Source organism: Nicotiana tomentosiformis, chromosome 3 (assembly GCF_000390325.3).
Source record: "Nicotiana tomentosiformis chromosome 3, ASM39032v3, whole genome shotgun sequence".
Classification (NCBI taxonomy): Eukaryota; Viridiplantae; Streptophyta; class Magnoliopsida; order Solanales; family Solanaceae; genus Nicotiana; species Nicotiana tomentosiformis.
In genome coordinates this window covers 114,875,169-114,890,675 of record NC_090814.1, presented here as the reverse complement: position 1 = coordinate 114,890,675, position 15,507 = coordinate 114,875,169, and the positions used below count along the sequence as shown (strand labels likewise).

The following is a 15,507-nucleotide window of genomic DNA, read 5'->3' as shown; positions in this document are numbered from 1 at the left end:
CCATGAAGTGACATTTCTACCAATTCAAAACCAAGTTTGTCTCCTCACATCTTGCCAAGACCTTATCCAAGTTGTTCAAGAAATCATGGAAGGAATTCCCCACCACAGAGAAATCATCCATAAAGACCTCAAGAATATCCTCCACCATGTCGGTGAAGATGTCCATCATACACCATTGAAAACTCGCCGGTGCATTACATAACCCAAATGGCATCCGCGAGAATGCGAAAGTACCATAGGGACAAGTAAAAGTAGTCTTTTCTTGGTCCTCAGGAGCAATGAGAATTTTATTGTAGCCGGAATATCCATCGAGGAAACAATAAAAAGCTGGTCCGGCCAACCAGTCAAGCATTTGATCAAGAAACGGAAGCGGAAAATGATCTTTTCGAGTGACTTTGTTGAGCTTCCGATAGTCCATGCACACTCTCCACTCGGTCACTGTTCTTGTAGGAATCAATTCATTCTTGTCATTGGTGACCACAGTCATGCCCCCTTTCTTTGGGACACATTACACCGGAGAGGTCCCCGAGCTGTTGGAAATGGGCTAAACTACCCTGGCATCCAACCATTTTATGATCTCCTTATTTACCACCTCTTGCATTGCTTCATTTAACCTTCTTTGATGTTCAATGGAGGGTTTGGCATCCTCCTCCAAAATAATCATGTGCATGCAAAAGGCGGGGATTATACCCCGAATATCCACCAGTGTCCATCCTATAGCTTTCTTCCTCTTTTGAAGCATCGCCAAAGTAGAATCTACCTGCACGTTAGTCAAGCAAGAGGAAAGAATAACAGGTAAAGTAGAACATGGGCCAAGAAACTCATACCTGAGATGTGAAGGCAATGGCTTTAACTCCAAAGTGGGAGGCTCCTCGATCGAGGGCTTTGTTGGAGGAGTCTTCCGGTTCTCAAGATCTAAGGACAAGTTTTGGGGTTCATAAGTCTATGACCTTATTCCTTGTAATGCATTTACACATTCCATATAGTCATCCTTCTCATCAACATCATGATTAAGCAATACGGCCTCCAAAGTATCATCAACATTCATCATGGAACTAGCATCATCAACAATCAACTCGGTAACTAAGTCCACAAACAAACAAACTTCGTTGCTATTCGGTTGCCTCATAGATTTGCACACATGGAAAACCACCTTTTCATCGCCCACCCGAAAGGTGAGCTCACCGGCTGCCACATCAACAAGAGCCTTCCCCATAGCAAGGAAAGGTCTACCCAAGATAATAGGCACCTCATAATCCACTTTGTAGTCAAGAATCACAAAGTCCGCTGGGAGGATAAACTTATCAACACGAACCAACACATCATCAATAATACCCAATGGTCTCTTCATAGTACGATCTGCCATTTGTAACCTCATAGATGTGGGTCTTGGTTTCCCAATTCCCAAAGTTTTGAATACCGAGTAGGGAAACAAGTTGATACTCGCCCCTAGATCACATAGAGCTTTGGCAAAGTCGGCGCTTATAATTTCGGAGCCATTGAGTGCACAATAGCACTCACTTGATGTGTCATCTTGATAGTCTCACAATTCATTGATCTTTTCTTTGTCACCAAATCTTTCATGAACTTTGCATAACCGGGCATTTGTTCCAATGCCTCAACCAATGGCACATTAATGTATAAGCTCTTCATCATGTCAATAAACTTCTTGAATTGGTTCTCACTATTTTACTTGGTAAGACTTTGAGGGTATGGAGGAGGAGGCCTTGGCATTGGTGCCTTGGGCTTTGGCACTACCGGTTCCGGTATGTCAATCACGTGTTCCCTAGACGGGTTCACTTCTTCTTGGGTCTCCTCCGCACTCTTATCAATGTCAATTTTCACTTCTTCATTAGCTTGAACCGCATTGCTTGGAATCTCATCTTCTTGAACCACTACATCATCATCCATAATTCTTCTTTGATTTGAGGTGGTTGCATCTCCACCTCTTCCACTCCTTATTGTTACGGCCATGGCATGTCTCGTGTTGTTCCCACCCTTCGGGTTCACCACCATATCACTAGGCAGTGCCCCCTTAGGAGGAGTGTTTAAATCTTGCGAGATTTTCCCCAATTTAACTTTCAAATTGCAGATTGAAGTGTTGTGCGAGGCTAATTGAGCATCGGAGTCAGCATTTTTATCCATCATTTGTTTGAACATATTTTCAATCCGTCGCATCTCATTGTTGGAAGAACTAGAACCTTGAGACGGATAAGGAGGCGGGTTATTTGGTTGTTGATACATCGGGGGCCTTTGAGATCCGGGCCCCCGATTCCCTTGGTTACCGTTCCAACCCCCTTGGTTGTTGCCTCCCCAATATCCTTGATTGTTGCCACCCCCATTGCCTTGGTTGCCTTGATTGTTCCAATTGCTTTGATTATTGTTATTGTTCCAATTACCTTAATTGTTGGTGCCACCACTCCAATTGCCTTGGTAGTTTATATTGTTCTAATTTTCTTGATTTCCTTGAGATCGCCATTGTTGATTCGGTCCTTGAGATTTGTTCCTTTGCCCTTGGTAATTGTTGACGTATTGCACTTCTTCTTCTTGCTCATTATACGAATCACCTTGGTACTATCATCTTGCATGAATTGTTCTGTACAACTTTGCCCTTGTTGACCTTTTTGCCGTCTCTTGTTCATCATCATATTTACACCTTCCATCGCATTCACTTGTTTTGGCCCTTGAACTTGTTGCAGGTGAGCTTTGGCCAATTGGTTCATTATGGTTGTTAACTCTGCGATAGCTTGCCCATGATCATGTAGTTCCTTGTGTAGGTGAATGACATTGGGGTCACCTTATGGAACATTGGCCCTACTTTGCCATGTCGATGAGGTATCCGCCATCTCATCCAAAATTTCACAAGCTTCGGCATAAGGTGTGTTCATGAAGTTCCCGCCGGTGAGTTGATTTACCACACATTGATTTGTTGTGTTGATCCCCCTGTAGAAGGTTTGTTGGATCATGGCCTCGGTCATATCATTATTCGGGCACTCTTTAACCATGGTACGATAGCTTTCCCAAATCTCATGCAATGGCTCATTGGGCTCTTGCTTGAACGCTAGAATTTCATCCCGTAGTGTAGCCATGTGCCCCGGAGAGAAGAATTTAGCAATGATAGTTTCGGCCAACTCATCCCATGTATGGATGGAATGATTGGGCACTCTCTCTAGCCAGCCCAATGCTTTTCCCCGAAAAGAAAAGGGAAATAGCCTCAACCTCAACGCGTTCTTAGAAACATTGGTTTGCTTGCTCCCCCAACAAGTATCGACGAACCCCTTAAGATGCTTGTAAGCATTTTGATTTGGAGCCTCGGTGAAGAATCCCCATTGCTCAAGTAGTGTAAGCATCACGTTGGTGATTTGGAAGTTGCCCGCCCTAATGTGGGGCGGGACTATAACACTTGCATAACCCTCGTTCGGCAACACCCGGTTCAATGCCGCTATTGGCGGAAGTGGGGGAGGGACGGTAACATTATCATGAGGTGGTCGACCTCGCCTATTTGCTTGATGTTCGGGAATAACCTCATCTCTTTGATCATCATACACTTCCTCCCCCAATGGCAAATTACCAATGGGCTCGTTGTTGAGAGCCATTCTCGTACCTATATAGCTAAATCCGTTTAACTCCCCAGTAACGGCACCAAAAAATTAATGTCGCCCAAACTCACACTACAAATATAGGTAGTGAGGTGGTTGAAGCAATAATAAAACCCAATGCAAGTCAGGGTCGAATCCTCAGGGAGTTAGAATTGGGATAAAGTATATATTTAGTGTAATTGTATGATATGCCTTAGATTACACTTCCACATTCTTGTTTGTTGTTTCTACTTCTACTTTAAACTATTGATTGTGATTATAAAACTAGAAGACGGTGTTTTTGATTTTGGTTGTTTTCTAAATGATAAAAGATCTAGGGTTGTGATTTCCACCTAGGTGGTTACCTAATGGGTTGTAAACTCTAGGGCAAGTTTGATTGGTCGGGGTTGTAATATAGCAATCACACGTAATTACCCACTCTATACCTCTTGGTAGTTTGAGTGATTTTTCCCAATTTGGCTTTCTCAAGTCCAAATGGGTATTGCACAAAACAAGTGATAAATGCTCAAGTCGGGTCTTACTATCTCTAGATTCAACCCTTTAAATTGGGGCTATCAATTTCTTGAGTTCACCCCAATTTCTTGTTAGCCAAGTTTTCCTAGACTTGGTCTCTCTTTCTCAAGTAGAGACTAAGTCAATTAGGCATGAATCAATGTTTGCAACCATTAATTCTTGAATTCAAGCAAGAACTAGGCTAAATATCACTAACCCAATCACAAACAAGTCCTAAATCAAACACCCATTAGGTACCCACACAAGGGTTGGGCCACAACCCTAGCTAGAAATTTAACTACTCATGAAAAATGAAGAAATACAAGAAGAAATTAAGATAGAATGCATAATAATTGATTAGAAGCTAATCTAGTACAATATTACTCAAAACAGTAAAGAAAAACGGCTCAGGTGCTCTCCCAAAACAAAACTTACCCTAAAAATGACAAAAAGATCTATTTATACTAAGCTGAAAATATCTAACAAAAATACCCTTGCGGAGGTTGTGCGGCCGCATAATTCTGTGTGCGGTCCACACTCTGAGCTTGACTGGTCAACTAGGCCTTCTGCGGTCGCATAAAAGTGGGATGCGGTTGCACACTTGAACTTGGACTGGAACATAGCTCTCTGATTCTTCTCTTCTGCGGACCGCACAATTATGAGTGCGGCCGCACTTGTCATCCTGCGGCCGCACAATTATGGTGCGGTCCGCATATCTTCAGCCTGCCCAAAAACTAACTCTCTGAATCTCCTCTTCTGCGGCCGTACAATAATTATGCGGTTCGCATACTCTGAAGGACATCTGACAGTGATGTTTCATTATTCTGCGGCCGCACACAGTAATGTACAGTCCGCACTGTGGGCCTTTTTGCCTTGTTTTGGTCCTTATCCATTTTTGACTCATTTATGAGTTGTTTTTGACTTCTTTGGCTCGTCTCCCAATATTTTTGCAGAAGCACATTTTATTAGTTCCCGAGAATACCTTTAAGCACTTTTGAGCTAAAACGCAAGTAAAAGAGAGCAAATAATCTGTCAAAATCCCTACTTATCAATTCCCCCAAACTTAAGCTTTTACTTGTCCTCAAGCAATTAAGGCAATTCCCACCTCCACTAGAAAAAGGGATATTTCAGTTGGCCTAAGGTGAATCAATCACACATCAATTGGAATAGAATGATTTCATCTTTCCTTAAGCACTCCATTTTCTCTCTTTTTTTTGGCTCATACTTTGTCGACTCTTTGAGTCAATTCCTTTTTCCTCGGGGGAACTAGAGAGAGGTAACGTCACTCTTTCTTGGTCATGACATTCATTTTCTCCTTTTCTATTTACTCTATGCCTTTCATCATTGTTTTCTTTAAATCCCTTCAACTTTCTACCTTATTCACTTTCTTTTTGGCATTTTCCTTTTTGTTCTTTCTTTCTTTTATTTGACTTCCCTTTTCTTCCTTTCTTTCTCTTCTTTGTACTTTTTATCACTTTCAAACTCCTCGTCTCTCCTCCAAACTTACATTTTTGCCAATTGTTTCTAAAGAATGCTAAGGAAAGATTGGGTGCCAAGAGAGAGTCATTACAAAACGGATAAAGGCTTGTAACATGGTTATTGAAAGAACAAAAAAAAAGGCTTAGGCTCAAATGGGTTGACTAGGGATATCACATTGGTAGGATATGGAAGATTTCAAACTTCAAATCGGATCAAGGAGAGCTTACAATCATTTCTCAAGCCAAGCTACACTTAGAATTTCGCCTAAAAAAACATTCGGCGCAATTACTAGACTATTAGCACGGGAACTTGGACTTGCAATTCAATACCTCCCCTTTCACGCTGTTGGATTGCTAAACAGAATAGAGTCGAGGGCCCACAACAACCCTAGTTAAGATTGAGAATCACAAATGGCTCGACTGAACCACTCGATGGTTGTTTAAGTCAACACAAGAGTCAAAAGGTCACAACTAGAGTTATTTTATGCCAACAACTTTGTTTTTAACCATACGGTCGAAGGTAAATGTGTTGGTACCAAGTGAAGCATACTTTAGATCCTTTTATTCATTACTAATATATTTGCCTAAACATAAAAGAAAACGGACTCAATCCCTTAAGAAGGTTATCACGCCATCCATCATTGGGAAGAGCCACCCGGTTCACACAAAATCCACCTTTGGAAAGAACCATGGCATTAATAAAACCAAAGACTTATTGATCACTCAAACGTAAAAAGAAGCTAACAAATCAAAAAGAAACTACTAAAGTAAATAAAAAGTTATACTATTAAGAAAGATAAAGTAAAGAAGCTATGAAATAAACTATGGAAAGCAAGATAAATGAATATACAAATCGAAGTAAAATGAATATATACATAAGGGAGACTGAATATATACATCAAACGAAGGGGGAGAATATATACATACCAAAGAGAAAATAAAGATAAAGGAAAAAAAATAGTATAAGAGTTATTACAGGCCACATGTCAATGTCAATCAATCAAAATAGACCACCCCCAAATAAAAATAAGCATTATCCCCTATGCTTAACAAAAATAAGAACAAGGAAGGGTAGAGAGTTAAGACAACTCCCTATGTGGTCTCAGTCTGCATAGGATCCGCAACACCCTCCGTCTCCTCTAGCTGTATCTCGTCATCACCTGGCTGAGGGACAACAGGGTTGCTGAGCATATGGATCATCTCCTCAACGGTGTGGGTAGTCGAAACCGGCTCCACAGACTGGCCAGCTACTATATGTGATGCCTCTAGTACTACTGGTGCTGCATGTGCTACTGGGTCTGAAGGTGCTCCCTCCATAAGTAAGTCCAGTGGTAGATCTCCAGCAGATGCAATTTTGTCAACCACTTTTCTCAACTTGTCCACTGACCTCTTCGATGCCTGAGACTTCCACATATTCTTTGTTTACTTTCCCAACTCCTCAATGACCTCCCCATACGCCACTAGAGTCTCCATAATGGTCTTGTGGTTGTCCAGAATCTTCTTCAATGTTTCCTCCACTGACGGAGGTACCTGTGGTGCTGCTGGGGCTGCTACAACAACACTGGATATGTCAAACAACTTTGAAGTAGCTGCCTGCATCTAGTTGTTGAGACTCGCCAATGTTTGGGAGACTCGCAGCGCAGTCTGTGGATAAGTGGATGAAGCTGGCATTGATAATAAAGCTGGTGGTCTAGAAGACGACAGTGGTGGCATGTTTGCTGTCCCAGTGGAAGGACCGGCTGCTGTGGAAGGCTCAGCAGCTGAATCAGTAACTATTACCGCTGGCTCCTCAGACTGGCCAGAGGAGGTATTTGCCTTACCCTTGAACTTCGGGTTGTCAGCACCCTGCAGGTGGTACCACGAGAAAGGCTTCTTGGCCTTTACTTCTGTATCATATTGCCTCGGTTCCACCTTTTGATCTTTGAAGTATTCTGTGAGAAAGTTCAGGTACGGGTATGATCTCTCATCTTTCCGGACAGCTAATGTGATGTTGGTGGACATGATGGCACCAACATTAATCGGATACCCAGCCATAATCGAAGCCGCTAGGACTGCACGGGGAAGTGGGAGGTTGTTCTCATTTAGGCACGGATCAATGCGGCTGCACACAAATGTTTTCCACCCCTTTGCTTCAAAATTTAGGGTGGCCCGAACTATGGGAACCCTGCTGTAAGCCACAAAGGTGTTGATCCTCAAATAGCCAAAGTCTTAGCTAGCCACGGGCGAGCTGCATCACCCATAGCCAGCTTTTCCAAGTATTGGACTGCCTCCACTTCTTCAAATCCCACATAAGAGTTCAAAGCATAGGAGTCGAATCAGATTTTTAGATTTCGCACTTTTGTCACCTTGGTACCATTCTTAATGTGAGCCACATTGGCATAAAATTCTTTAACCAAGTGCTCATTTGCATCGAGGACGCTTTGGGTGAACCATTTCCATCCTTTTCTCTCCTGGAACTGTCTGAGGACATTTGGGTTGTGCTTGTCCAAATCCTTCATCAAGAATTGTCGGTCAACAGTGAGCGATCTCTGGGGCCACCACTCTCTAAATCTATTGAAGGCAGTCATGCTGACAAATCTGTCTTCCCACATCTCCCTTCTCCTCGACCTCTCTAAACCCCCAACTGTAGCATCACCCCCTCTACCATCGTCCGGAGCATCATCATCATCATCAACATTGATTGGTGCAGCCGAGGCATGTGAGGAAGAGGGCTCAGAATCTTGGCTACCCTCTTTCGAACCTTCAGAAGAACTAGCAGCGGGAGATGACTCATCTACCAAGTAGAATCTGCCCGAGACTTGTTGTGAGTGGCTTTCTGGTTGTTCTTGCACGGAGTTACCCTCAGAAGCTTCCCCAGATGGGAGATACTCACTGGTCTTGGAGGGTTTAGGAACTCTGCTGGCGGTTGGTTTCTTGCCTATGGTCCTCTGAATGGCAAGTGGTTGGTTACTCTTACCCCGGCCTCGGCCTCGGGAGGGTTATGCCCTCCCTTTTGATATATCTCCTTTACTACGTGATCTAACCATCATCTGCAATTCATAACAATAAGAATCAGTTAGAGTTCAGGTTCATAGGACACAAATATATGCATGACAGTTGCAGGCTAGTTGTGGAGAAAAAGAAGAGGCAGTGCGGACCGCACAAAAATGAGTGCGGTCGCACTGCCAAGTGCGGACCGCACAAAATTGAGTGCGGACGCACAACCAAAAGTGCGGACCTCACAATTTTGAGTGCGGTCGCATAGCCCCAGGTTCAGAAAACTGGGTTCTTTGATCATTCATCAATGCGGACCGCATAAATTTGCTGCAGACCGCACAATTTCAATACGGATCGCATATTTTTGCGTGCGGTCCACATAATTCAAGCACACAGAAGCCCTAAGTTAAAGGACTGCGGACCGCATAAAAATGTGTGCGGCCGCACAATTTGAATTTCACGGGCAGTAAACTAGGGTTCAAGCAATTTTCACAATTTAACATGGTTTGCACGAATTGACAAGCTTAGTGGTCTACCCAGTCCCTAATTAACACATACGAGGCTACCCACATGATTTTGAAGCACATATTAAGCACATTTGACATTTATAGGCCTAAAAATAACTAAACTAATCAAAGAAAACAAGAATACAAATTAAGAAGAAAGAACAAAAATCTAACATGGATTGAACATACTAGTAGTGAATGATGCAGGTGAGAATCTAACTTGATGAAATGAGAGAAAATTTAGAGCTAATAGGGTATGCACTGTGCTTGCTTAGGGCTTGAGATTTCAAAGAGTGTAAAGTGTGAAAAGTTATGAAAAGCCCTATTTATAGGTTAACCCCTTGGGCCCAGAACTCTCCTGAGTGCGGCCGCATAATTTTGAATGTGATCCACTCCTTACCTATACCTTGGAAGAATTTCTGCGGTCCGCACAAGAGTGAGTGCGGCCACAATTTTGAGACCATGCATTTTTGATCTTCCAGAGTGATTGTGCGGTCCACACTTTTGTGACACTTAGCCAATTTTTCTTGCACAGTCCCTGCAATGCACACCTATTCCTGCATACACTTCAAAACTAGTTAGCACAAAACAAAGCTATCTAAAAAATAAAAAAAAGAAAAAAAAGAAAGAAAAAGGTACATGGATTGCCTCCCAAGAAGCGCCTGATTTAACGTCGCGACACGACGCAGATTACCAATCATTTGAAATGAAGAACCGCCACAATGTGGCCATCATCAACTTTGCCAAGATAATGTTTAACCCGGTGCCCATTGACTCTAAACACCTCATCATTATTATTTTTCAAATCTAGAGCACCAAAGGGGGTTACATTCACCACTTCAAAGGGGCCACTCTATTTTGACTTCAACTTGCCCGGAAACATCCGTAACCGGGAATTGAACAATAGCACAAGATCACCCTCTTTAAATTCCTTGTTATGGATGTACTTGTCAGGGAGGTACTTCATCTTCTCCTTGTAAAGAGACAAGCTTGTGTAGGCATGATACTGGAATTCATCAAGCTCATTCAATTGTGACATCCTTAGATTTTTCGCGACATCCCATTCAAGGTTCAACTTCTTCAAAGCCCACAAGGCCTTATTCTCAAGTCCTACCGGAAGATGGCATGCCTTCCCGAACACTAACCGGTATGGAGACATCCCGATCAGTATTTTGTAGGCCGTTCTATAATCCCAAAGAGTATCATCAAGTTTTCTTGACCAATCCGTCCGGTTGGCATTGACTGTCTTTGAAAAAATACTCTTTATATCCCGGTTGGAGACCTTAAATTGTCCGCTTGCTTGAGTATGGTAGGGGGTTGATACTTTGTGAGTGACACCATACATTGTGAGTAAGGTATCAAAAGCCTTGTTGCAAAAATGCGAATCCCCATCACTAATAATGGCTCTTGGGGTACCAAACCCCGTGAAGATGTTCTTTTTCAAGAATGCCACCACACTCCTTGCTTCATTATTGGGCAAAGCAATGGCCTCAACCCATTTAGATACATAATCCACCGCAACTAGAATGTAGGTGTTCCCACAAGAGCTAACAAATAGACCCATAAAATCAATACCCCACATATCGAAGATATCTATCTCCAAAATGGTGGTGAGAGACATTTCATTCTTCTTTGAGATCCCACCGGCACTTTGGCATTCATCACACCGCTTGACAAGCTCACTAACATCCTTTTAGAAAGTAGGCCAATATAATCCACAACTCAAAACTTTTGCCGCTGTTCTTGCTCCACCATGGTAACCACCATACGGTGAAGAGTGGCAAGCCTCAAGAATACCTATTTTGTTCTTCCTCCGACACACATCGTCGGATCACACCATCGGTACTTATTCGGAAAAGATACGGCTCATCCCAATAATAGTCAAGGCAATCCCGTTTGAGCCTCTTCCTTTGGTTTGAAGAGAACTCATTCAGTACAATGCCACTCACAAGATAGTTTGCTAAGTCGGCAAACTATCCCATCCCGGTCATTGAACGACTAGGAGTTGCTCGTTTGGAAATGAATCATTGATCTCAAGGTCGTCATGTGGCCTCCCCTCCTCCTCCAATCGGGACAAGTGGTCCGCCACTTGATACGCTGCCCCAAAACTGCCCATAGCGCCATATCACTACCGTCACACATGAGCTCAAAAGGCAAGCTCTAATCTGGTGCAGTAATAATAGGAGTAGAAGTCAACTTGAACTTGAGTAATTCGAATGCCTTCATACAATCCTCGTTGAAATGAAACTTGGCATCCTTCTCCAAAGGTTTACCCAGGGGTTCACCACCTTAGAAAAGACCTTGATGAATCGGCGATTGAACCCCGCATGACCCAAGAAGCTCCTCACTCCCTTCACGAATGTAGGGGGAGGGAGTTTGGAGATCACCACAATTTTGGCTATCAATACCATGATTTGAAATTTTGTGGCCGAGGACTATGCCTTCTTCGACCATGAAGTGACATTTCTCCAATTCAAAACCAAGTTTGTCTCCTCAAATCTTGCCAAGACCTTATCCAAGTTGTTCATGCAATCATTGAAGGAATTCCCCACCACATAGAAATCATCCATAAAGATCTTAAGAATATCCTCCTCCATGTCTGTGAAGATGGCCATCATACACCGTTGAAAAGTCATCGGTACATTGCATAACCCAAATGGCATCCGCGATAATGCAAAAGTACCATAGGGACAAGTGAAATTAGTCTTTTCTTGGTCCTCAGGAGTAATGAGAATTTTATTGTAGCCGGAATATCCATCAAGGAAACGATAAAAAGCTCGTCCGGCCAACCTGTCAAGCATTTGATCAAGAAATGGAAGCGGAAAATGATCTTTCCGAGTGACTTTGTTGAGCTTCTGATAGTCTATTCACACTCTCCACCTGGTCACCGTTCTTGTAGGAATTAATTCGTTCTTGTCATTGGTGACCACAGTCATGCCCCCTTTCTTTGGGACACATTGCACTGGAGAGGTCCACGAACTGTCGAAAATAGGGTAAACTACTACGGCATCCAACCACTTTATGATCTCCTTCTTTAACACCTCTTGCACTGCTTCATTTAACCTTCTTTGATATTCAATGGAGGGTTTGGTATTCTCCTCCAAAATAAACTTGTGCATGCAGAAGGCGGGGCTTATACCCCAAATATCCGCTAGTGTCCATCCTATAGATTTCTTCCTCTTTTGAAGCACCACAAAAGTAGAATCTACTTGCACGTTAGTCAATCAAGAGGAAAGAATAACAGGTAAAGTAAAACATGGGCCAAGAAACTCATACCTGAGATGTGAAGGCAATGGCTTTAACTCCAAAGTGGGAGGCTCCTCGATCTAGGGCTTTGTTGGAGGAGTCTTTCGGTTCTCAAGATCTAAGGACAATTTTCGGGGTTCATAAGTATACGACCCCATTCCTTGTAATGCATTTACACATTCCAAATAGTCATCCTTCTCATCAACATCATGATTAAGCAATACGGCCTCCAAAGTATCATCAACATTCATCATAGCACTAGCATCATCAACAATCACCTCGGTGACTAAGTCCTACAAACGAACAAATTTCGTTGCTATTCGGTTTCCTCATATATTTGCACACATGGAAAACCACCTTTTCATCGCCCACCCGAAAGGTGAGCTCACCGGCTTCCACATCAGCAAGAGCCTTCCCCGTAGCAAGGAAAGGTCTACCCAAGATAATAGGCACCTCATAATCCACTTCGCAGTCAAGAATCACAAAGCCCGCTGGGAGGATGAACTTATCAACATGAACCACCACATCATCAATAATACCCAATGGTCTCTTCATAGTACGATCTGCCATTTGTAACCTCATAGATGTAGGTTTTGGTTGTCCAATTCCTAAAGTTTTGAACACTGAGTAGGGCATCAAGTTGATACTCGCCCCTAGATCACATAGAGCTTTGTCAAAGTCAGCGCATCCAATAGTGCAAAGGATTGTGAAACCGCCGGGATCTTCCAATTTCAGAGATTTGAGTGAACAATAGCACTCACTTGATGTGTCATCTTGATAGTCTCACAATTCATTGATCTTTTCTTTGTCACCAAATCTTTCATGAACTTTGCATAACCGGGCATTTGTTCCAACGCCTCAACCAATGGCACATTAATGGATAAGCTCTTCATCATGTCAATAAACTTCTTGAATTGGTTGTCACTATTTTTCTTGGCGAGTCTTTTAGGGTATAGAGGAGGAGGCCTTGGCATTGGTGCCTTGGGCTTTGGCACTACCGGTTCTGGTATGTCAATTACGTGTTCCCTAGACGGGTTCACTTCTTCTTGGGTCTCTTCCGCACTCTCATCAATGTCAATTTTCACTTCTTCATTAGCTTGAACCACATTGCTTGGAATCTCATCTTCTTGAACCACTACATCATTATCCATAATTCTTCTTTGATTTGAGGTGGTTGCATCTCCACCTCTTCTACTCCTTGTTGTTACGGCCATGGCATGTCCCGTGTTGTTCTCACCTTTCGGGTTCACCACCGTATCATTAGGTAGTGCCCCCTTAGGACGAGTTTTTAAAGTTTGCGAGATTTACCCCAATTGAACTTCTGAATTGCGGATTGAAGTGTTGTGAGAGGCTAATTGAGCATCAGAGTCTGCATTTTTCTCCATCATTTGTTTGAACATATTTTCAATCTATCACATCTCATTGGTGGAAGAAATAGAACCTTGAGACGGATAAGGAGGCGGGTTGTTTAGTTGTTGATACATCGGGGGTCTTTGAGAACCCGGCCCCCGATTCCCTTGGTTACCGTTCAAACCCCCTTGGTTGTTGCCTCCCCAATATCCTTGATTGTTGCCACCCCAATTGCCTTGGTTGCCTTGATTGTTCCAATTGCCTTGATTATTGTTATTGTTCCAATTACCTTGATTTTTGGTACCACCACTCCAATTGCCTTGGTGGTTTTGATTGTTCCAATTTCCTTTATTTCCTTGAGACCGCCATTGATGATTCGGGCCTTGAGAGTTGTTCCTTTGCCCTTGGTAATTGTTGACATATTGCTCTTCTTCTTCTTGCTCATTATACGAATCACCTTGGTTATACCCACTATCATCTTGCATGAATTGTTCCGGTCGGCTTTGCCCTTGTTGATCTTTTTTTCGTCTCTTGTTCATCATCATATTTACACCTTCCATTGCATTCACTTTTTTTGGCCCTTGAACTTGTTGCTGATGAGCTTTGGCCAATTGGTTCATTGTGTTTGTTAACTCTGCGATAGCTTGCCTATAATCATGTAGTTTCTTGTGTAGGTAAATGACATTGGGGTCACCTTGCGGAACATTGGACCAACTTTGCCATGCCGATGAGGTATCCGCCATCTCATCCAAAATATCACAAGCTTCGGTATAAGGTGTGTTCATGAGGTTCCCGCCGGCGAGTTGATTTACCATACATTGATTTGTTGTGTTGATCCCCCTATAGAAGATTTGTTGGATCAAGGCCTTGGTCATATCATTATTTGGGTACTCTTTAACCGTAGTACGATATCTTTCCCAAATCTCGTGCAATGACTCATTGGGCTCTTGCTTGAACGCTAGAATTTCATCCCGTAGTGTAGCCCTGTGTCCCGAAGAAAAGAATTTGGCAATGAATCTTTTGGCCAACTCATCCCATGTATGGATGGAATGATTGGGCAATCTCTCTAGCCAGTCCAATGCTTTTCCTCGTAAAGAAAATGGAAATAGCCTCAACCTCAACGCGTCCTCAGAAATATTGGTTTGCTTTCTCCCCCAACAAGTATCGACGAACCCCTTGAGATGCTTGTAAGCATTTTGATTTGGATCCCCGGTGAAGAATCCTCGTTGCTCAAGTATGTGAGCATCACGTTGGTGATTTGGAAGTTGCCCGCCCTAATGCGGGGCGAGACTATAAAACTTGCATAACCTTCGTTCGGCAACACCCAGTGCGCTGCCGCTCTTTGTGGAGGTGGGGGAGGGACGGTAACATTATCATGAGGTGGTCTCCCTCGCCTATTTGCTTGAGTCTCGGGAATAACCTCATCTCCTTGATCATCATCCACTTCCTCCCCCAATGGCAAATTACCAATGGGCTCGTTGTTGAGAGCCATTCTCGTACCTATAAGCAATTCAAAAACAAAATTAGTGACTCGGAAGGAAAAGAAGACAAATCACACAAAAACCTAGATATATAGCTAAATCCGTTTAACTCCCCGGCAACGGCGCCAAAAAAATTGATGTCGTCCAAACTCACACCACAAATATAGGTAGTGAGGTGGTTGAAGCAGTAATAAAACCCAACGCAAGTCGGGGTCGAATCCTCAGGGAGTTAGAATTGGGATTAGGTATATATTTAGTGTAATTGTACGATATGCCTTAGATTACACTTCCACATTCTTGTTTGTTGTTTCTACTTCTACTTTAAACTATTGATTGCAATTATAAAACTAGAAGACAATAATTTTGGTTTTGTTGTTCT

General features: G+C 42.9%; 1 protein-coding gene across 1 annotated transcript; it reads right to left on the bottom strand.

The window, feature by feature from the left end:
- Positions 1–13,601: 13,601 nt before the first annotated feature.
- On the bottom strand, positions 13,602–15,139 carry LOC138908365 (uncharacterized). Its single transcript, XM_070199028.1, has 3 exons — positions 15,068–15,139; positions 13,937–14,921; positions 13,602–13,666 (listed from the first exon to the last, which is right to left on the bottom strand). The coding sequence occupies exons 1-3, from the start codon at positions 15,137–15,139 to the stop codon at positions 13,602–13,604; spliced, it is 1,122 nt and encodes a 373-aa protein (XP_070055129.1).
- Between the last annotated feature and the right edge of the window lie 368 nt (positions 15,140–15,507).